Source organism: Lygodium microphyllum, chromosome 7 (assembly GCF_053477565.2).
Source record: "Lygodium microphyllum isolate KBCC chromosome 7, Lygodium_microphyllum_v1.1.10, whole genome shotgun sequence".
In the NCBI taxonomy this organism is placed as follows: domain Eukaryota; kingdom Viridiplantae; phylum Streptophyta; class Polypodiopsida; order Schizaeales; family Lygodiaceae; genus Lygodium; species Lygodium microphyllum.
This window is the reverse complement of record NC_141141.1, coordinates 9,058,210-9,081,182: the sequence shown is the minus strand read 5'-3', so window position 1 is coordinate 9,081,182 and position 22,973 is coordinate 9,058,210. Positions and strand designations below refer to the sequence as shown.

The 22,973-nt window shown below is 41.6% G+C and overlaps 1 protein-coding gene across 3 annotated transcripts in view; it reads left to right on the top strand.

Annotated features, from left to right (window-relative positions):
* LOC148033163 (ARM repeat superfamily protein) overlaps window positions 1–22,973 on the top strand; it is a 169,839-nt gene that overhangs the window by 55,049 nt on the left and 91,817 nt on the right. For 2 of the 3 annotated variants that reach the window (XM_087681032.1, XM_087681034.1), the window contains exons 10-11: window positions 9,073–9,152; window positions 9,240–9,365. In XM_087681032.1, the coding sequence (XP_087537158.1) occupies window positions 9,073–9,152; window positions 9,240–9,365 (206 nt within the window). The remainder of the gene's footprint in view (window positions 1–9,072; window positions 9,153–9,239; window positions 9,366–22,973) is intronic. The other variant, XM_087681033.1, reaches the window with a different exon arrangement.

Below are 22,973 nucleotides of genomic sequence, written 5' to 3'. Positions count from 1 at the left end.
CTGCCAATACCTGCAATCTCACATGCGTAGTTGTCCCCAAGATGGACAACACCATGCCGACCCCCTGTATAGGCGGAAAACCACTCACAATGAGGGTGACATGAAAGGAAGCACCTGAATCAAGAACCCAAGTATGCATGTCATCATCTATATCTGCAAGTAAAGCATGTACACCAAAATGTGAAGAGACAAAGAGTACACCACTCCCACTGTCATTGTTATGAGTGACTACATTCACCTCTTTAATTTTTACACTGCTCTTCTTAGGCTGACTGTCCTTCTTCTCTTCCTTGCTATCATCTGTCTTCTTGCCTTTTTCTTTCTCTTTCTTCCATTTGTAGCAGTCACGTTTAAAGTGACCCTTCTTGCCACAATGATGGCATTCAACATCTTTGCCATGTGATTTACTGCGTCCCTTGCCATCATATTTGCCCTTTTGTTGTGATCTGCCCTAGTATGCAAAGCACTGGAAGACTTACTGGATGCATTGTTCTGCCGATTCATGTCTTCCATAAGTAGAGCACTCTCTACATCAGCATACAAAAGGATCACATTAGAATTGCTCATAGCAGTCTTGAATATCCCAACTCTCTGGTAGAGTGCAAAGCAAGAAAGTAGCCTTAAATTCCTCATCAATCATGAACTTCAAGGCAACCAACTGGCTAAAAATGGAGTTAAACTCACTCAAGTGAGTAGACATTGCTGTACTTTCTTTCATACGCAAATCCATAAGCTTTTTTAGCCAATACACTTTGCTTGGAGCACTCTTTTGTGCATACAGTTCTTCTGGTTTAGTCCATATAGCATATGCAGAATCCAAACCTTCAATGTTGAACAGCAAGGCATTAGAAATTGATAGCTCTATGGTTGAGCGTGCAAGCTCATTCAACTCATCCCAATCATCCTGATCCATGTCCGCGGGCTTTGCCCCTTTGGTTTTGATCAGCTTTGCCTGGTTCTTTTGTAATAGGATATTGTAGCATTGCTTTTGCCAAACTGCAAAATTGTGTGCGCCTTCAAGCTTCTTTATGTGCATCAGATTACTGCTGTCATTGCTGCCAGCCATGATTTTCAGCCCGAATGTGACCAAAAAACCAGCAAATGCAGCCCCAAACTGTCACCCAAGTGACCAAGGTACAAACAAGTACCAATCAGCAATAAATGACCACGCAGAAGTACAGATTTCAGATCTGTAATTAAATTTTCAGAAGCGCCAAACCAAGTGCTACAGCATTATCCAACTGCTTACAGCTGTTCCAAGGGCATGTGCATCACATTACATGAGAAATCCCAAAATTTCAGCTGCAATTTCTGTTGTACATGTACCCACGGGCATAAAGTTTGACATGAATGGTCAAAAGCCCCAAAATTTTGTGCTCAAAAGCGTCAAACACACATCTGCATTTCCTCTGTCATGCATAGGACTGTCCAATTTTGCCAAAATAAAACGATTTCAGCAAAACTCCCAAATTTTACCAAGTGTTGATGTCCAAATTACGCGGAATTCAACCAGCATGTACATAAAATGACCAAATGCTGCACAAATTTTGCCCAAATCGCAAAAGCCCCAAATGGCACAGGGTCCAATGTGCCTCAATGTCGAGAAATTGGGTTAATTTCAGCCCAATTTGTGCATGTACATGAAAAGCTCCAAATGTCGGGGACAGTATGTCACAAATTCTTGCAATTTCAGAGACAGATATCACTGTTGCATCTTGTTCACATCAAATCGGACGAATTCCCAAATTTTCAAAGTCCTGCGTACACTAATTTCACTAATTTCAGTGAAATTGAAGGAATTTTACTAAAATGTAAAAAACCCCAAATTCTCGGGCAAATGTGCACCGACTTTGCAATTTTTGAGTCAGATAGTCCAATTCTGTGGCGAGATTTCCAAATTCAAGAAAAGCCCCAAATCTCTGGCTCAATTTTACACAGATTTGCACACTGTGCTTGCGCGCGTGAACGCCCGGAGGAGAGATTAAAAAAAAAGGGATTTTTTGAAGAAGAATTTTTTCTTTTGGATGACGGGTCCGTTGACCCGTCAGGCCTATCCTTGCCCCGTTGGTCCCGTCACGCGCTGGACTGTCACGCGCCGACGACTGCTGTTCTCGTGTAGCTGTCGCCGCTTGGTCACACGACTGACTTGTCCAGCTCTTCGCCTGTTCACCCAGCCTGTCGCATGCTTATCAGCCCGTCAAGTACGCGTTGCTTCTGTTGATTGCCTCTCAACTACTACTCGTCAAACTCCTGCAACACACGAACCTGCCTGCAACCTGCCCATTGCTCCTGTCAATTGCCTCTCAACTGCTACTCGTCGAACTCCTGCCACCTTGGCTGTCTTTTGTCAGCTCTGATACCAGTTTTTAAGAATCGATTAGGCATGGAGATCAAGATAGACAGCGGTTACGCGCAGTGAGAGAGACAGAGAGTGTGCGAGAGAGTAGAGTAGAGAGTGAACACGTTTTACGTTTTTCGGTACAAATGACGAGTATACCACTTTAGGTTTTTAGATAGATATATGTATGAAAGTACGATGTGCTTAGGGTGTGTTCACACCCGTGCACATATAAAAGGCACGATGGCTCTTTATTTCCAACAACCAACAACAGATGACTTTTGCTTTCCAAAGCAGATACACAAATTCTTTGTGCCCTTAAGATGTCTCATGATACCCATCATTGCTTCCCAATACTTTTTGCTAGGATATTCCATGTATCTGCTAACTACTCCCACTGCAAATGCAATATCAGGACATGTAGCAAGCATAGCATACATCAAGCTACCAATAGTTGAAGCATAAGGTATCTTGGCCATTTCAGACTTATCATCATCTGATGTAGAGCTGTCATCTGCACTAAGTTTCACATATGGAGGCAATGATACACTAATAGCTTTCCCTCCCTCCATATTGAAACGTTATAAAACTTTGGTAATATACTCTTGCTGTGACAGATAAAGAAGATCCTTTGATGTGTCTCTGAGTATACGCATGCCAAGAATGTGATTTGCCTCACTGAGATCTTTCATATCAAAGCTATTGTGTAGGCTCTGCTTCAAGGAGTCTAAGGCATGAACATCCTTGCCTGAAATTAGCATGTCATCCACATACAATACCAAGAGAATAAGGCTGCCATCTACTGCCTTCTTGGTATATAAGCAGTGATCAACTTGAGAACGATGAAATCCATGAGATTGCATGAATGTATCAAATTTGTGATACCATTCGCGTGGTGCCTGTTTCAGCCCATACAAACTTTTGTTGAGTTTATATACCATGTGCTCTTTTCCCTTTGCAACAAAACCATCAGGCTATTGCATATAGATTTCCTCATGTAGATCACCATGTAAGAAGGCGGTTTTTACATCCATTTGTATGAGTCCCATGTCCTCAGATACAACCAAAGGTAGCACTTTTTGTCCTTTTGGCAAAAGTATCAAATTCCGAGTGTCATTCTTTATGAGAGATTCCATCTCTGATAGCATTGCTTTTTGCCATTTTTTACTATCTTGTGTGTCCATTGCTTCTTGGTGTTAAAATATCAAGCTCCCGTTACTCTTCAATTAGTCTATCTTCATGTGTGTGAGCGACATTAGCTGGATACAACTGTACACGTGTGTGACATTCAATAAGTCGGTGTAGTCAGTGACTTAACCACAGTTAGTCTTGGTTAGTCATACCTATATGTGTAAGTCTCTTTCAGTTAGTATGATGGAAGAATAAAGGAAGAAGAACAATAATGAGCTGAGACTCATCTTCTGCTCCACTCTGTCTCTCTCTCTCTCTCTTCCATCATGGTATCAGAGCTTGAACGCCTGAAGCTTGAAGGCTTGGCAATGGCCATTTGACATCAAGATATCAGGTTTGAAGAAAACGTCCTCAAAGAAGACTGTGCTTGTAGCCCGTTTTTTTGCAAAAGCTATATCTTGCTACAGAAATGGTTTTTGGAGAAATGGCCCGCAATTCTTGACCGTTTCGAGGTGGTCTACAACTTTGCAGAAGAAGGTTTTTTCAAATTCCTCACAGATTTTGAGAAATTTAGCACAGATCTATGCAGACTGGCTGTTTACTGCAGTAAACAGCAGGTGATTCCAGGGCATTGGTGGTTTTCATCCTAACAATGTATGTGTCATTATTATCATGCATTTGAGCATGATATTGGAGTGTTAAATGCTCAGTTTTGGAGCTTATTTGCAGGCTGGAAACAGTGAACTGGTTACTCTCCTGAATTTGGAAACAATATACCTACAAGGTTGAAGTATCTGTGATGCTTATTTGCTACTAATAAATGCTTAGATTATATCACTTGAGTGATAGATGCTTTTTGGGATATTGTGAGTGTTGGAAGTCCAAAGTTTGGATTGATTTGTTGTTGGTTATACCAGGGTATTTACTGGTTATTGTCTGCAGGAAGGATATCTATCATATTCACTTGACATACATGCAATATATTCTGACCGTTTGAACATGTATCAACTCCTGCATAGAGTGGCAACTGAATGAGATGTTTTGGGGTTGTTTTGAGGTCTGAACACTCTTATTTTCGCAAAGAAAATACTGTTGGTTATAGTAGTGGGTTGGTTGTATTTGGTACTGCTGCTACTTGCATACAGTACAAACATTGATACTTGTATGGACATAGTTTGTTGTTGGGATGTTTTTCCACTACCATAGAATGTTTTGAACTGATTTGAGCTTGGTTTATGCTCAGTTGACTGTGTTTTTTTCATTGTTGGAATACTGTTTAGAGCAAGCAGGTTGTTAGGAAAACTGTCATGAATTACAGGAAACTGTCATGAATACAGGAAACTGGTCTTGAACTGTAGGAAAAGGAGTCAGATACTCAACAAGTTGTATATATCATTGAATACCTAAGCTGCAACTATAGCAAATGCTCAAGACACTGATAATATCACTCAAATTGTGGGAGAAAAGCTAGACAATAAAATTTTTTCTTTATGGAAGTTTTGTATGAAGAATTTTTTTGGTTGGTATAGGTTTTTGGGACTTATGTATAGGTGATGCGGTTGAATCTGAAATGCATGAAAGGAATCCGACAAATGATCAGAAAAGGACTCATAAGCTATGGACTGAGAGCATGCAAGATGCTACATTGGTTTTTTTAATGTATATCATATGCTATAGTTATACAGATTACTGGATGCAGTTCTTCAAAGAATGCATGGGACATACTCATGAAGAATTATGGAAACGTAACACATGCAAGAAAGATTCAGCTAAAGCAACAGTTCAATAACATGTCTAGAAATGACAGAAGCATTCAGGTCTACACTACAGAGACTAAGAACATAGCGGATGAGCTTGTCACCATTGGATCTTCAGTGTCTGAGGATGATATGATTGCAATGACATTGAATGGACTTGGAAAAGAGTATAAAGCATTTAATACGTCTATTTTTGTGAGAGCTGAATCCCTTGATTGGGATGAGCTGATTGCTTTGCTGTTGCATGAGAAAGTTAAGCTTGGGCTGAATACATGTTCTAGTACATTTCAAAGCAGAGACACTGTTCTTTACTCTAGCCAGCGTGGTAGAGGCGACAGAGGCTGTGGCTCTTTTTCGAGGTCGAGGAGACACTTGAAATGCTTGTGGACAGCATTAGCAGAATGCGTGGCATGGTACAAATATACAGGGCCAGCGTGGATTTGGCGGCTTTAGAGGCAGGGGGAGATCACCTCATGGTAGAAGTGGTGGATTTGGTTTATGGTAGTCAAATGATGAGTCAAATAGAGATAATACCTGCCATGACTGCGGCAGATATGGACACATTGCAAAGAATTGTTACAAGAAGCAGGGAGATATGAAGGCAAAGGGCAAACGGCATGGGCACTATGCATCTTCTAGCGGTGCTCATGATGAGCAGGTTGACAGATTGTTTGCCATGTAGTATGTGTCTAAGAATGCATCTAGGCAGAACAGAGATGAGAGATGGTAGATTGATTCAGGGGCTTCAAATCATATGACACCCCATGGAGAATGGTTTGATGAGATGGTTGCAGGTTCACATGGTTATGTGTGTACTGGGGATGACACCCAACATGACATTCAACACACATGAATTGTTCCGTTGTTGATGCCTGATGGCAAGAAAAAGAATTTACATGATGTACTATATGTACCTACGATAACCAAGAATCTTCTGTCAGTTGGGTAGATGGCAGAATAGAATCTGCAGGTGAGATTTAATAGAGATGGATGCTTTGTTGAAGAATATGGTAATGGCTGCAAATTGATTGCTAGAGGCTGAAGAGATGGCATAATGTTTACTTTTGATGCGTCAATATCAGAATTGAAAGCAACCATGTTTGCACATGATGATGGTGCTATACGGGATGTTGAGATATGGCATAAGCGGATTTGCCATGTGAATGTCCAAAAGTTGAAATCTATGCAGCAGAAGGAAATTGTACTTGGACTGCCTAAGTTCAAGTATCATGACTTTAGTCAGAGAACCACTCATGATGTGGTGTAACATGAAAGGACGCACCTGAATCAAGTATCCAAGTGTGAATGTCATCCTCAGAATTTGCAATCAATGCATGTGCATCCAAAGAAGAAGCTTGACGTATATCACTGTCATTATCATGAGTGACTACATTAACCTCTTCTATTTTTACATTGCTCTTTTTGACAGGGTGGCTGTCCTTGTTTTCAGCCTTGTTGGCTTCATTGTTTTTGTTTTTGCCCTTCTCTTTCTTTAGCTGAAAGCAATCCCTTTTATAGTGCTCCTTTTTGCCACAATGATGCCACTCCACATTCTTTCCACGAGATTTGCTGTGTGCTCTGTTTTAAGAATTGCTCTTATGCTGAAATCTGCCTCTAGTGTGTAATGCATTTGAAGACTTGTTTGCTGAGTTGTTCTATCTATTGAGTTTTTCCATCAGCAAAGATCTCTCCACATCAGAGTATAACAATTGAGCATTCAAATTACTCAAAGTTGTCGTGAAAGTATCCCAACTTTCAGGTAGGGTGCATAGCAAGAAGGTAGCTTTGAACTCTTCATCGATATGAAAATGCAAAGCAATCAACTGACTGAAAATTGAGTTAAACTCATTCAAATGTATAGACATGGATGTACCCTCTTTTCATGCGAAACTCCATCAGTTTTTTCAGCCAATAAACCTTGCTGGCTGCACTTTTTTGAGCATACAATTCTTCAAGCCTTTGCCACATTGCATATGCTGAATTCAGCTTCTCAATGTTGAAGAGCAAGTTGTCTGACATTGAGAGCAGCCAATAAACCTTGTTGGCTGCACTTTTCTGAGCGTACAATTCTTCAAGCCTTTGCCACATTGCATATGCTGAATTTAGCTTCTCAACGTTGAAGAGCAAGTTGTCTGACATTGAGAGCTCAATGGTAGAGGGAGCAAGTTCGTCCAAGTCATCCCACTCGTCTTGTTCCATGTCTACTGGTTTGATTCCCTTTGTTTTGATGGGCTTTACATGTTTCTTTTGCACCAAGACATTATAGCATTGTTTCTGCCAAATTGCAAAATTATGGGCACCCTCAAGCTTTTTAATGTGCAAAAGATTACTTCTGTCATTGTTTCCAACCATAATTTGTAGCCCCAAATTGACTAACCAGTCACCAAAGGCAAGCCCACATATCACACAAGTGACCACAATGCACAAGAGTACCAACCAACAATGAAAATCCCAAGATTGCAGAAATTTTCAAATCTGCAAATGAATTTTCAGAATTAAAAAATGTCGTTTGCTGCACTCCTCAAGCAATTTCTGACATAATTAGAGACCAAGCCAATAGTTACATGTGAAATCCCGAAAATTTCACTGTAATTTCTGCTCCAAAAGCATTCCCGAGCACAAATTTGACTATTTGGATCAAAAGCCTCAAATTTTAAGAGGATAATCGGTTCAAAATTGCATCAATTCAAGTGCCCAAGTGCATATACCAAGAAATTCTTGCACAAATTGATGAAATCCTGCAAAAGCCCCAAATTTTTCGGGTCCAATGTGCACAAATTTCACTGAAATTGAAGAAATTTCACTAAAATGTGAAAAAACCCCAAAATTCCATGGGCCTTTGCAATTTTTGAGTCAGATTGTCCACTTTTTTATTAAAGTCCCCAAATGTGGGAAAAGCCCCAAATTCGTTGAGGAGGACTTAACTGTGTGCCTTGGCGTGTGAACGCCCGATTGAAGGAGAGAAAGAAAACGTATTTCCTTAAAAAAAAACTGTTGACCGGTGCCTATCGCGTTTGTGGTGACTGGTCCAGTCCAGTCCATCGCCGTCGTAGCCTGTCTCGACGAGTCCGCCGTGCACCGGTCCGTTGTGCGCCAGTCGCAGCCTGTCCCGTCTAGTTTCAGGTTGCAGCAGGTTTGTCAGCGCTAGTCCCTCTATGCTGAACCTGTCGCCTTGTTGCCTGGTCACGTCACGGACGCTGAGTCTGGTCACGTGTACACTGATTGGTCGCATGCAGGTCCTGTTTGGCGTGCGTCAACCTTAGCCTGTCGACTGCCTCTCCTGCACCTGCCAAATACGGACGACTAGTGCCTGAAGCTCCTGCTCGTCTTTCACTCAGCCTGATGACTGTGAACTGACTTAGGAAAGTGTGCACAGCCTGTGAGCTCTGATATTAGTTTGTTGTAGATGAGACTGTGTGCGAGCTGAGCTGAAAGTGCAGATGTGGAGAGTTGAGAGCAGTAGAGTGAGAGAGAGAGTGAGCACGACACAATGGGTATTCGGTACAATGACTAGTGTACCACATTTTAGGTTTTGAATATATATAAAGTACAAAGTGTAAGGGTGCGTTCACACCCGAACACAATAAAAGGCACGGTGACCCTTTATTCCCAACAGAATTATTGGATATCTTAAATTGTTCAGCCCATATTTATAACATCTTTCTCTGTTAGGATTTTGGTATGTTTTTAAGACGATGATCTAAAGCTTTGCAAGCACATTAATATGATTTGTAACTTGTTACAATGGTGTTGCTAAAAATGATTTCTTAGGTTTTAGCTTTTGAGCATGTAGTGTAAGGTTTGGTAACTATTTTGGTGTGAAGAGACTTTGGTTTTGTATTACAGGTGCAGTAAGGGAAGTGTTTTTGGCAATAGAGAATCGATTTCCTGATAAGTTAGACAATGCAACTAACCTATTTCTTGAGGTACTTTATCTTGTTGTTTGATAGCAATTTCTGACTCTGTAGCTCTTTGTAAATGTTCTTTTCCTGATTTTGAAGGTTTGAGTGCAGCAGTCTCTTCCTGGAGGTCTTAAAGGGAGCAGCTTAACATTCCTGAATAGTTTACTAAACAATGGTTTGCATTCAGTTATGACTGCATCAAATCAGACCATTTACAAGTCCTTGGAACATCCAAAGGTGTGTTGCAATCAGCTTTATGGATTAGTGGTTACAAAACATCTGCAATCCTATCATGTTTTCCTTTTGCAACTTTGGCAATATCACAACAGACGAATAAATATAATCATGACCCTACGTTTTCAAATCTGTGCACAAGATTTGAGGCATAGCTGGATGGCTACAACTTAATGTAAATTTAATGATCTAAAACAGGATTTTGTTTTGAGGCAAATGCAAATCAGGTTCTTTTTGTTTGTTGTTGTAGTTATTTTAGAGAATATACTCTTCCTTATGCCCATTTGTCTGCATATGTCTGTTTGTTTACATATGTCTAGTTCTTCATGCCCGTTTATTTACATATGTCTAGAGAATATACTCTTCCTCATGCCTGTTTGTTTATATATGTCTAGTTCCTTTTGCTTTCATGTGATATACAAACCAGTATTTTCCTGTACGTTTCTGAAGGTAAGCTCCCATTCCTCAATGTTGTAGTTAATTTAAGAGCATATGCTCTTCCTCATACCTGTTTGTTTACATATGTCTAGTTCCTTTTTGATTTCATGTGGTAAACAAAACAGTATTTTCCTGTACGTTTCTAACGGTAAGCTCCCATTCCTCAATGTATATTCAAAAGATGCATCCTTGTTACTTGTGCTGAGCTCTCTCTTCAGATTACTTCTGCCCTTTAAAGTTCACTGGGGAGATAACACATCAACAATTTATACAAAAAATCGATTAATTTATTCATCTACTTGAAATTCGAAGAGTTCTGATAAAATTAATGATATAGCTCGAGGCATTTTTAAGCCTTAGCTTTACTAAATTCAACTGACTAGATTCTAATGAGTCACCTTATTCTGAGTTACTATTCCATAGACAGTTTTTTCGTCCATGTAGAAAAAGAATTCTTGTGTGAAACACGTTTTTAGGATTCTCAAAGACGCCCTTGGCGTTCTGGAGGCGGAAAAGCTTGAGAGCATTAATGTAAAAGAAGAAAGAGGTGAAACTCTTTATTGTCCATGTAGTATAGACATACTCCAGTCTTGTACCCACCACGTCAGTTTGCTGTTCACGCCAGATTGCTCTCGCCCCGCCAAATATGTGAGCCCACCCGCTTGGACTCTGTCGCCTAGCGCCTGGATATCAGGCGCTTGCCTCCTCTGGCCCGCCTGACGCCTGCCCTTCGCTCATCAACTGCGCCTGAGAACGGTCGCCCGTCAAATGCCACGTCAGCCGTTAGTTGATAAACGCCACGCCACTGTCGCACTGCCCGTTACCCGTCAGCACTACGCTAACTACCCCTCTGACTTGACATGCGCTAGTGGTCAGCGATAGTAGCATGTCATTACGTCAGGTATTAAAAAAAAAAATAATCCTTTTATTTCAGAACAAATTTCTGGAAAAGGGGGTTCCCACATAGCAAGCACAAAATTTAGAAAATGTGTTTGGGGCACATTGGATGCAAATTTTTTGGGCTTATTCATCAAAACTTTTGGGGATTTTATGTTTTTTGAGGACATTGGCACATATACTGCATCTACAGTCATAGAAAGACTATTTTGAACAAATTTGAGGCAAGAAAATTTGGGGATTTTGCTAGTACAATGTTGCTGAACACTAATTGCACATTGGACTGCGTGCATTATAAACAGTTTTGACAGAGTGCACCTTTGTATACTAATTGCAAAAAGTTACTTCTTGTAGTTTTTGGAAATTTTTAGTTTTCCAGTGTGGTCCTACTTCGACATTGCTCTTTTGCTTTTTCTCGGTAATTGATAATCATGGCAAATCAGGGAGGAGATCTCTTCACCTATGTATCCAAAGAGGATAGACTAGATGGAAATAACTATTCACTTTGGTCCTTCATGATGAAGAATGTACTTGTGGCAAAAAATCTTTGGGATTATGTCAGTGGAGAAGAAGCTCAACCTGGAGTTGTGGCTCCTCTCCAGGAGGACGTACACAACGGGCACCTCAGCTTGCTCCACTTTAGCCACTTCTACAAAGATTAGCAGCTCAAAAAGCATGGGATACACAGGATGCACAGGCTTTGTTGCTGATTGCATTGACAGTTGAGCAGTCAATCATCCCTCATATTCGTTCAATAGCTTCTTCACGAGAAGCTTGGCTATCTTTGGAGCAGATGTTTGCAGGCAAGAATGAGACTCGCGTCTCTTTCTTAAAGAAAGAGCTAGAGACATTGAAAATGGATGAAGGTGATTCTATTTAGGATAACTTGAACAAAATTGAGGACTTGCGAGAGCAACTCATGAATGTTGATGAGTACTATTCGGATGCACAGATGATATCTACCACTTTGAACTCATTACCTCCTTCGTACTTGGCTTTTCATACGGCCTTAAGCCTGACCATGAGGATTGCCGCACAGCCAATCACTTTTCTTTAGCTAGTGAGTTTGCTTCTAGAGGAGGAGCAAACAAGAAGAAATAGTGGTGTGGATCCTATAGTCTCTGAGTAGGCTTTTATGGCTAGACAGAAGGGCAAAGACAGCCAAGTGAAGAATGCTTCGCAGAGTTCTAGAACTTTTGGCACATCACAGGCAATTGAAAAACAAGGGGTATTGCAAGCCAAAAAGGGCAAATGCCATTATTGCAAGAAGCCAGGCCACTATATCACTGAGTGCAGAAACCGCATTGCCAAGGAGAAGAAGAAGGAGTCAGGAATGTCTGTTTCTGATGCTCCTTCCACTACTACTGAGTCCGTGTCCTTTGTTGCAAATAGGGACTATTGTTTTTACATATGCAATTATGACACCTCTTGGGCAGATCGAGCATTTAACTCTACTGAGGATGCAAACACTTGGTTTTTTGACAATGGTGTTTCTAGGCATATTACATCTCGCAGAGATTTATTTGCTTCTGTTAGTGCAGCTCCAATTGGCAAGTCTGTACAATGTGCCAATAATGCATCATACCCTGTTGGAGGTATTGGGGAGATTGTGCTCACATCCATTGATGGCTCTATTCTCCGCCTACAGGATGCTTTATTTGTGCCAGGCATAAAGAAGAATTCGCTCTCTATTTCTTCTTTGGCACGTTGTGGATTGCAGGTCACATTTGATAATGACAGATGTATGGTGAGAGACAAAGAATACATGACTTTGGTCTTGACAGGCACTTTATGTCATGGGTTATACGAGTTGGATGCTCTTTCAGTTGATTAGTCAACGTACTTGGCATCCACTCTTACTTTTGCTATGATACATGCATAGTTATGGCATGCTAGGATGGGGTATGTGAACTTTGGCAGCTTGATGCTCTTATATCGTACGCAGATGCTAGATGGATTACATCTACTAGAGAGACCTCCTGAGCACTTGTGCGAAGGATGTATTTTGGGGAAAATGCATCGCTTTTTGTTTCCCCGTGATGTTGCTTTTAGAGCAACAGCCAGGTTGCAGTTAGTGCATTCAGATGTATGTGGGCCTATATAGACAAAGTCATTGGGAGGATGTTACTATTTTGTGACTTTTATTGATGACTTTACTCGATTTTGCTAGGTCTAATCTTTGGTCAAAAAGTCAAAAGTATATGATGTATTCTTGGCTTTTATTGCACTTTTTGAAAACCAATCTGGTTGTAAAATTAAGACTCTCCGTTCGGACCAAGGGGGGAATACATGTCCTCTATGCTGAATTCTTTTTTGAATCAGAAGGGCATTGTCCATCAGTACACTATTGCTTATACTCCACAGCAAAATGGGGTTGCAAAGAGAAAGAATCGGTCACTCATGGAGATGGCCAGATGTATGCTGAAGGCAAAGAGCTTGCCTTATAGTTTTTGGATGGAAGCAGTCATGTGTGCTTGCCATGTTTTGAACAGATGCCCCACCAAAGCTTTGAAGAAAATTACACCTTTTGAGGCTTGGAACAGCCGGAAACCTTCTGTTGGACACTTTCGTACCTTTGGGTGCCTTGCATATGCACATATTCCAAAGGTACTCAGAAAAAAGTTGGATGACAAAGCTGTTAAATGCATTTTTGTGGGTTATAGCAGTGAAAGCAAAGGCTACAGACTCTATGATCCTGTTTCTCAAAAGGTGTTTGTCAGTAGGGATGTACTATTTGATGAAAAATCAGAATTGTCCTTGGCTGGTTTAGACACATATCAGGCTGCCCGTGATGTATTTGAAGGGCTGCCGCCCATTACATTTGGTGATTCAGTTGGAGTTTCAGCAAGTGAACTCAATGTTCAGCCAGTTGCTCCTTTGGAAAATGCAGAAAATCAGCCATTGGCTGATCTGAATATTCAGCAAAGTGCTGAAACTGAAATTCAGCAAGAGCTTATGCACAATCAGGAGGCAAGACAAATGCCTAGATGGTATTTACAGACTATGAAAGATAGTCATCTAGATGCACCCATGGCTGGTCGTATTAGAAGGCAAGCTCATATGCATGATACTGCACATACCATGGAGTTTGCTATGGCAGCAAGCACCCTTGATGATGAGAAGCTTGAATGTTTTGAGGATGCATAACAGAGTGTGCATTGGATGGCAGCAATGCAAGCTGAATTGGATTCTATCACTAAGAATCAAACATGAGATTTGGTGTCTTTGCCATTTGTGAAGAAAGCCATTGGAACAAAATGGGTCTACAAGCTAAAACGGAATGCAGATGGATCCATTGACAAATACAAGGCAAGGCTTGTAGCTAAGGGCTATGCACAGAAGAAAGGCATTGACTATGAGGAGACATTTGCTCCTATTTCTCGCATGATGACCATCAGGTCTATGGTTGCTTTGGCTGCTCATTATGGATAGACTGTGCATCAGTTGGATATTAAAATTGCATTTTTACATGGGGAAGTTCATGAGGAAGTATATGTACAACAGCCCATTGGTTTTGCAGTTGAGGGCTTGGAACACTTGGTTTGCAAGCTGAAAAAAGCTTTGTTTGGTTTGAAACAAGCTCCTAGAGCTTGGTATGCAAAGATAGATGCTTTTTTGCTTACCAAGGGTTCATAAACAGCTCATCGGAGTTTATCCTTTACGTATGTAAAGAGGGGGGACCCATACCGATCATTTGTCTTTATGTTGATGATCTATTGCTTATAGGGACACATGCTAATCATATTTCAACATTTAAACAAAATTTGCAGCAAGCTTTTGACATGTCAGACTTAGGGTCTTTGCATTATTACTTGGGCATTCAGTTCATACATGATGCTAGAGGTATTGGGTTATCACAATCAAGATACATTGGTAAACTTCTTGAGAAGTTTGGCTTACAGGATTGCAAGCCAGTCTGTATACCAATGGAACCAGGACTTCAAACAAGCTCAGGATAGGGAGACGCTCTCATGTGCCCAAATGCCACTCGGATCTCCAAGAATGGGATCCTCCTCGCCTCCCCTTGCAACGGAAAATTCAAGAAACCACACATCCTAGCTGCTGTACACAAAATGTGAGACGGGTTCATAAAGCTTTTATCCCCGTACTAGGAACTGTAACCAACAAACACTTGCCTTGTGGAGGCCGGCTAGAAGTTCTCTCTTTGTTTCTTGGGGATGTGAACATATGCATCATACCCGAATACCCTGAAATAAGACACATCTGGTTTTAGTCTAAAATATGTCTCAAAAGGGATCATATCAGCTGTGACCAATTTAGGATATGGACTGGAGTGGCCATTGCTTCAGCCCATAGACATCGGGTGTCTATCAATGCTCCATCATAGTCGGCACCATCTCGATCATGCTCTCGTTCTTCTGCTCCGATATGCCATTCTCTTGAGGTGTGTTAGTGTTGGCAAACTCTTGATGAATGCCTTGATCCGCACAAAACTAAGTAAACTTATTGGAGACCAACTCTCCACCTTTGTTGGATCACATGGTCTTGAGTCTCCAACCCAAACTAGTTCTCCTCGAAGAAGGACCAATCCTTGAAATGTGAGAATGCTTCAAATTTTGAGCTCCAAAAAATACTTCCATCTTATCTTGCTAAATGCATCCACAATCAACATAAAATACAAGCTCTCTTTAAGGGGTTTAGTCCTCATTGGTTTACATAAATAAGTAGAAACAATCTCCAAGATCCTTTGCCCATCGTGAAGCCTTGTTGGGAATCGCATCTCTATGTTGCTTGCCTTGGATGGAAGAGACACATGGCAGGTGGCTCACCCTAACATTTGGCAAATTAAACACAAGCTGGTCGCGAGTTGCTTTCCAAAGATACTTATAGTTGAGGTGACTGAATGGAGCATGCCACAACTTGGTTGATGTTAGAGAAGAGAAAAGAAGAGAAGTTAAAGCCATAGAAATTCACATCTTTTAGACATTGTTCTCCTTATGCCCTTCACAAAGTACTTGTTTGGTTTGGCCATCAAGAACTTAGAATGAGTCCTTGTCAAACTTGACTGTGAGGCCAAGTCCATAAATCTTGCTTACCGAAAGAAGATGATAGCCTAGGCTCAGTAGATAGAGTACCTCTGATTTGTGGGCAGCACCATGCCCATTCGGGAGCATCCGTATATCGCCCTTGCCTTTAATAGGAACCATTGAACTATCTCCAATTAGAATGTGTCCATATGAAGTATACATATGGACAATACCATCAAGGAAAGTAGTCATATGTTAGGAAATGCCATTGTCCACGATCCACTCACAGGGCTATGGGGCCATCATCTTTGCATCACCAAGTTGCCAGTATGGAAGCCTCAATCATCTCTAAATGTAGGAAAGCTGTTGATGAAAGAGCAGCTGCCATCGTTGCATCACAAGTTGCCGGTATGGAAGCCTCAATCATCTCTAAATGTAGGAAAGCTGTTGATGAAGAAGTAGCCATCGCTTTCAAGTCCTTTGTAGTTTGCTTCTCCTTGTTGTCCTTATCATGACAATCCTTCTTCCATTGACCTATCTTACCACATATGTGCAAATGGACTCCTTTAGTACTAGGGGTCTTTGCATCTATTCCCAATCCTTATATATCTTCTTCCCCTTGGATAGTGGCTGATCTTGGGTTGCTTTCTCATGTGCTAGAGGCTCGATTTTTGGTGGTTGACTAGAAGGCCTCATGTATATTAGCTTCTTGATGAAAAAGAGAGAGAGATTGATTTGTTTTGAGTTAAACATTATTTTTATTGACCAAGTGGTGGATGCTTTCGGACCTGATTCGGATGTTGAGGAAGGGGAAGACATCGATTTTTGTATTGAGATGGAGGTCCCGTGTTTTGAGGTCTCTCTTGGCCTTGATGCATAGTCACCGATTAAATGCAACAAACATGCCTGTGATGCCTTGAGGGACGAAAGTGATGGAATGCTGCCAACTAATAATCAAGTGTGCTCCCAAGTGGAGGTCACGTCCATCATTGAAGACTCTCATGACCTTGATTGGCAACACTTATTGGACCTTGCCAATACTTTGCTGAGCGATTACATTCAACACAATTGTGAAGCATTCTTTGATTTGGATGAGGATGATGCTTTAGATGCAAGCATTGATACTGAGAAAATGTTGCATTCTTTCTCGACATTTAATGAAAGAGGGGTCATCCTCTTTTTCATGGGCAGGATCCCAATGCTTTCATGGATCTGCCAATGGCTCAACTTAATGCTTTTGGGTGACTATGTGGAGGAAAGTTTTGTGGGACCATGGGGCTTCTATGAAGTAATGCTCAAATCGACAATGCTCCGTGACAACCTCTTGGCAAAGGTGCCTATGTTTTCGATCGACGCCTTGCTCAGGTGGTACCATGGAGACTGATTGTTGACTTTCAGTGCTGCTTCAACAAGAATGTTGGGTTTCGGTGTAAGTGGAGGGGTGCCCTACTATGTATTGATCTTTACTTAAGGGAGCTATCGCAGCCATTGGCATGATCTTGGTGCCCCCTAGCTTGATGGCCACCAATCCCAATCCCATGTGTATGTTGTGGGATATTGCTCACAAGCGGCCTAATTGGTTAAGGTAAAGTGTCTTGTAATGCCATCCTTGCATTATCGTTTGAAATGGGACACTTTTGCTGGTCATTGTTTATCTTGTGGGCAGTTGGGGCATTTTATGGCTGATTGCCCAGATAAAAAGGTAATTTCAAAGGTGGGTATTCGACTAGTGTGGCGGAGGAAGATCTTAGGATTGAAGGCCCTCAGGATGATCATAGACAAAGGGAAAAAACCTATGTAGTCCTAGTATCAATTGGAACATGGTTGGATGGATGTCCATTCCAAAAGGAACAAAAAGATTAATATGGACATCTTGATTGCTAAATCCGGCAATGCCTATTTGCTTTTGATATGCGAGGCAAGGTGATCACTTCATGGGATCAATGTTATCCCATATGTGTTCCCAAGAAGGAGGATGATCCCTCTACCTCTAAATTGATGAGTCAACACATGAACTCATTTGCAATATATTGGCAGATTTCTTGAGTGAGGGACACTTGAGTTGTTAGCAGACAAGGTTAAATTGAGGCATGACCAGCCTCGGCCTTGATTGCTCTTGCAACAAGCAGTATGACATATGGCACATCTTGCCCGAGAATCAATGGGATGTTTTATGCATCCGCAAACATTGAAGTCATGGTAAAGCTGGAAAGAGTGTGGATTGTCACGGTTTTTGTTTGTTTTGTGGGAGGGGCTGTGCATGACACTACTTTGGCGTTCTCATGGTGGTTTACGAGAGAATTTAGCTGGTCCTTGTTAAAAATGATGTGCTTGGCTGCTTTAAGGTGATTGAAATTGTACTTGATGGGGAGGTCTTGTGGCTGGTTGGCCTCTATGCTCCGAATGATCTCGTGTCTAGACGCGATTTGTGGAGTAGACTGACAACCTGTTACCTCTTTGACACTTGGCAAACCAGGGTTGCTGATGGGAGACTTCTACATGTGTGTTGATTCATTGCAGTCCACTTTTGGGCATTTATTTATGGATGCTCTTGAGAATTGGGCGTGACAAGAGTTTCCCTTGAATGTTACTCAATAAGACCTTTGGTCCTTGTTGCATCTATTAGGTCTTGGATTCACATTTCATTCGGCGCAGTATTCCGCTACATGGCCTAGATGGGTTCTCATGTATGTCATGCACGATGATGCATTTCTCCTAGAGATCTTGGATATGCAAGTCCTCCATCAATATGCCTTATCAAATCATTTTCCTTTGCAATTTGATATGCTTGCACAATCCATTGTGCCCTTTGCACAATTCTTGGAAAAGCTGCCTTTGGGATTTAATTCCTCTTATTTGAAACACCCGGTTTTTAATGGCTACATGGGATAGTTGCTTGACAGCTTCTTGTCAGACTTTCCAATGAGTGTAATCGATTCGTTGGGGAATTGATTGATAATGTGCAGCGGGTTGCTTGACTATTTGCAAGATGCCTCTTGTGTCAGGCCCATAAGTTCTTTCAGGATTTGCACCCTTCCCCTGCATGGGAGAATATGGTTAGACTCTAGAACTTGGAGGGCAACATGATGCATAGATCTCCCATGCTCGTGTGGCTTTTTATCACTTGGTTAGGGGATCACATTTCGCCTGACATCCTTGATGCCTTGGTATAGTGTTGAAAGCAATGGTTATCGCTTATTTCAATATGCAAGGTTATTATCAACAATGATGTTATCATTATTGAACATTCTACTACACCTTGGCTGGACTGTCAAAATTATTTGACAGCTTGTAACCTTTGTTCTCTAATGGTTCCATAGTTGAAGAGCCTCTTGAGGCTTCAGCTTGGCCAAATCCAGGTTGTTTACATCCTCTAAATCACTCTGATTTGCAGCAGAAAATTCAGCCTGATATATTATCAAAGGATCAGTCTACAATACATTGGGATTTAGAGCATGCATGCACTTATTTTCAGCAGCCCAAATGCGTCTGTAGATGGTTGTCAGATGCCTTAAGGGACAGCAAGCAGTCGCTTCAATTGGCTGCCTATACATGAGCTATAGGGGCATCTCTTGGCATGTGCATTGGTGGCTAAAACATGCAATGAAGAACCCTTGTGCTATAAAGATGCATTTGCAGATGATCAATGGGTGGATGAGATCAAGGTTGAGTTGGATTCCACCCATCAGAATGATACTTAAAAAGTTAGGTGACTTGCCTGAAAGCACTATGCTATTTGTACCGAGTGGGTTTTTAAAGTCAAGTAGAATTCTGTTGGTTTTGTACAAAGCTCGCTTAGTGGCAAGGGCTATGCTCAGTAGCAAAACATTGATTTTGAAGAGATCGTTGCTTCTACATCTCGCAATAGTACCGTTAGATGTGTTGCTACACTTGCTGCCCACTTAAATTGGGAGGTACACCAGCTAGACATCAAGATTTCCTTTCTTAGTGGCTGGTTGACCAAAGAGGTCTATGCTGGTCCATGTCGTGGCTTCGATGTCAAAGGTTGGGAAGGCAAAGTATGTTGCTTGAAGAAAGTGCTCTATTTTTTAAAGTAGGCTTCCTGGGCTTACTACACCTGTATTCATTTTCATTTATTGCATCTTGGTTTCCATGACAGCCCTAGAAAGGCTACCCTATGTATTTGGCATCATGGTTTAGTTTTTCTCATTCTTATTCTTTATGTTGATGATATACTTGTTACTGGGACCAATGCTCACCAAATTGCAGCTGTTAATCATGCTTTACAACAGACCTTTGCTATGATAGATTTATGTCTACTTCACCACTATCTGCCCTTCAATTTACCCCCATTGAAGGGGGACACAATCCAAGTATATTGGATAGCTTCTACAACGCTTTGAGTTTGAGGATTGTAAGCCATTGTCTATGCTGTTGGAACGTGGTTTTAGATTCTCTGTGATGATGGGAATGGATCTTTTGATACTGCTATTTATTAGCAGGCTGCTGGATGTCTCATTAATGGATGTCATACTAGATCAGATCTTCAGGTTGTGATCTCGGAGTTGAACAGGTCTTTGCGTGGCCCTTTTATTCTTGAATCTTCATTGGCAGGCAATGAAGTGTGTATTCAGATACCTTGAAGGCACTTAGGATTAAGACCTTTTCAATGAGACTGATTCTCTACTTACCATCGATTGGATAGACAGATAATGATTGAGCAGGTTGCTCAGGCACTTGTGTGTCTGGTAGTGGCAATTGTTTTATTTTGGGTATTCTTGTATTTCTTGGTTCAGCATAAAGCAAACTATAGTTGCTGCTTTTGCTTGTGAAATTAGAGTTTTGGGCAACATTAACTACTTCTATGGAGTGTGTTTGGCTTTGAAGTTACTTTTAGATTGCCATATTTACTATGGACCTCTAACACTCCTTTTTATTGACAAAGTGCTTTGGCTATTGCATGGAATTGAGTTTTCTATGTTTGCATAATGCATGTTGAGATTCATTATCACTATCTTCGTCAGTGCATGCTAGCAAGAGACCTTTAGTTGTCTTATGTGCATGCTAAAAACAACTCGGCAGACTTTTCGCATAACAGATAGACCTTCTTGCTAGCCTATATTGTTACTTAGGATAGTTGGGACACTTAAAACACCTAGCACAATCAACGCTACGTTTTGCATGGCGGTTAGGACCCGTAGTCATAGGATATTCTATAGAAACCCATTTTTTGCATTTTTAGCACGTTAGTGCTGCCATTATTCAATGTGGACATTTAATCATTGCACTTTCATTCATTCATTTGTGATTGAGGATCATTGTGTTTCAGCTGTCTCTCTCTTTCTCTCTCTCTCACACACACACACACACACACACACACACACACACTTATGCTCTGTCGATGTACTTGTAAGAGCTCTCCACTCATGGCGTCACCTTTCCATCCCAAAAAGCATTTGAGGCATAGAAGGAACACTTTTTTGGTCGATCCTCTGTGTGGCTCATGTGCAATCTTTGGTTCAAAGGTACGTGATGGATTCATGCTTATATAATGAGATGGATTTGACATGAGTGTGAGTCTAGGGTCGTAGCAGGTATGTTGGGAGACGAGAGAATTGGAGCTTGGTTGGACTGTGTGGTCCTTGCCAGGCTGCAACAGCTGCCAAATTTGTTGCTGTTCAGAGCTGTCCCAATCACCCACATAGAAGTTGTGTAGATGCTCCAAGAGGCTAGCTTTGAGTTGGTTGTAGCCTCAAGAGAAGTCTAGCGATCCATCTCACTCGTGGAAGGCCGGGTCTTGCTATAGATCTCTGGCACCATTTGTGCACAAGCCTCCTACTCTCTATCTACAATATCATAGAAGTTTGTGCCTCTGCCTTGTTGATACTTTGTGATCTCAAGATTGTTGCAGTCACCTCCAACCATTCCAGCGTCCACCTTGGACAAGCCAATCACCACCTCTAGCCTAAAAGCAACTTCTGCTTTGACCTTTCTATGTGCACAGATGGTAAGGATTGTTGTGCAAGAATGCCCAATATCTAGCTTGACCTCCAAGGCTTGCTTTGCAACTATGGTCCCGTGACCTCTCACTCAAGACAATATACGTGAGCCAAACTAGGCACAATCTCCTCCACTCTGCCCAAGGGTGTTGATCGAGTATTGCCAGCATGTGAAGGATCCTCTCAGGAGCAGCTAGCTTTGCTAGCCTAAGTGGAGGACACCTTATGCTCCTCAAGTAACAAAATATTGATGTGTCCAATGGGTGTAGCTTCTACCAAACAATCAGCTTTCTGGGATGTAGTGCTCCTCTAAAGTGCAGTTGGATGATGCTAGGTGAATATTAGTGATGTTTGGATTTTGGTAAGAAGACGAGCTTTCTGGGATGTAGTGCTCCCATGGGCATAGAAGGGACATGATGTTCGCCTCCCTAAACTTGTTAGCATTAGTGTGTCGTGAGCTTGCTTGGTTGTGAGCTCCATTAGAGTATATGACGGAGACATGGGAGCTCTGACATGCTCTGGCCGTGTGCATGCAGATAGTATAGTGTTTCAGTCTTATTCAGCCTGTTTTGTACTGGATCTGCAACATGATTTAGGTACCTTTACTGGGCAGCCACTGAGGTCATATGGATGGATGGCTTTGCAACTGGGTGGCCGTACATATGAGCAAGCTGGACATGATCAAGATGGCCTGATTTCGGATGCAGCAGCAGGTTGGCCATGTGAGAGTGTGGAACAGAAGATGATCATGAACAGGGAGAGAAGGGAAGAGAAAGAGAGACAGAGTGCATGCAGAGAAAGAAGGAACAAAACTGCACTTATCAGAAAATTTAAGCTGAATACAAGGCTGCATCAAACAGCCAGTGCAGCTGCTGATCTGCATCAGTGAGGGGCCGAAATGAGGTAGGGAAGAGCTGAGAAGCAGGTGATGTGGGAGTGGAGGTGCTGATGATCTGGCAATGGTTGGTAGCCTGATTGCGGCAGCAATAAGTATATGTGCAGCAAATCAGCCGACCTGATGTTGTCAACCAGCATTTAATGCTACTGCTTGGTCGAACCTCTAATGAATGCACAACTGACTGCTGCTGAAATGCTGCCTCTTTTGTGCCACATATCAAAAACTGCAATGCAGCCATGAACTGGACTGCCTTGAACAGTGTGGAGAGGGCTGCAACAAATTGGATCAGGATGGATCACTAAAATGTAGTGCACGGACAGACAGAGCTGCAGTGTATCAATTGTTGCACTCTAGTGATCTCCTCTTTTGCCAAGCAATGTACATGGAGGACATTTCATACAAGGAAAACCAGATCAGAAGTCTCTTACAT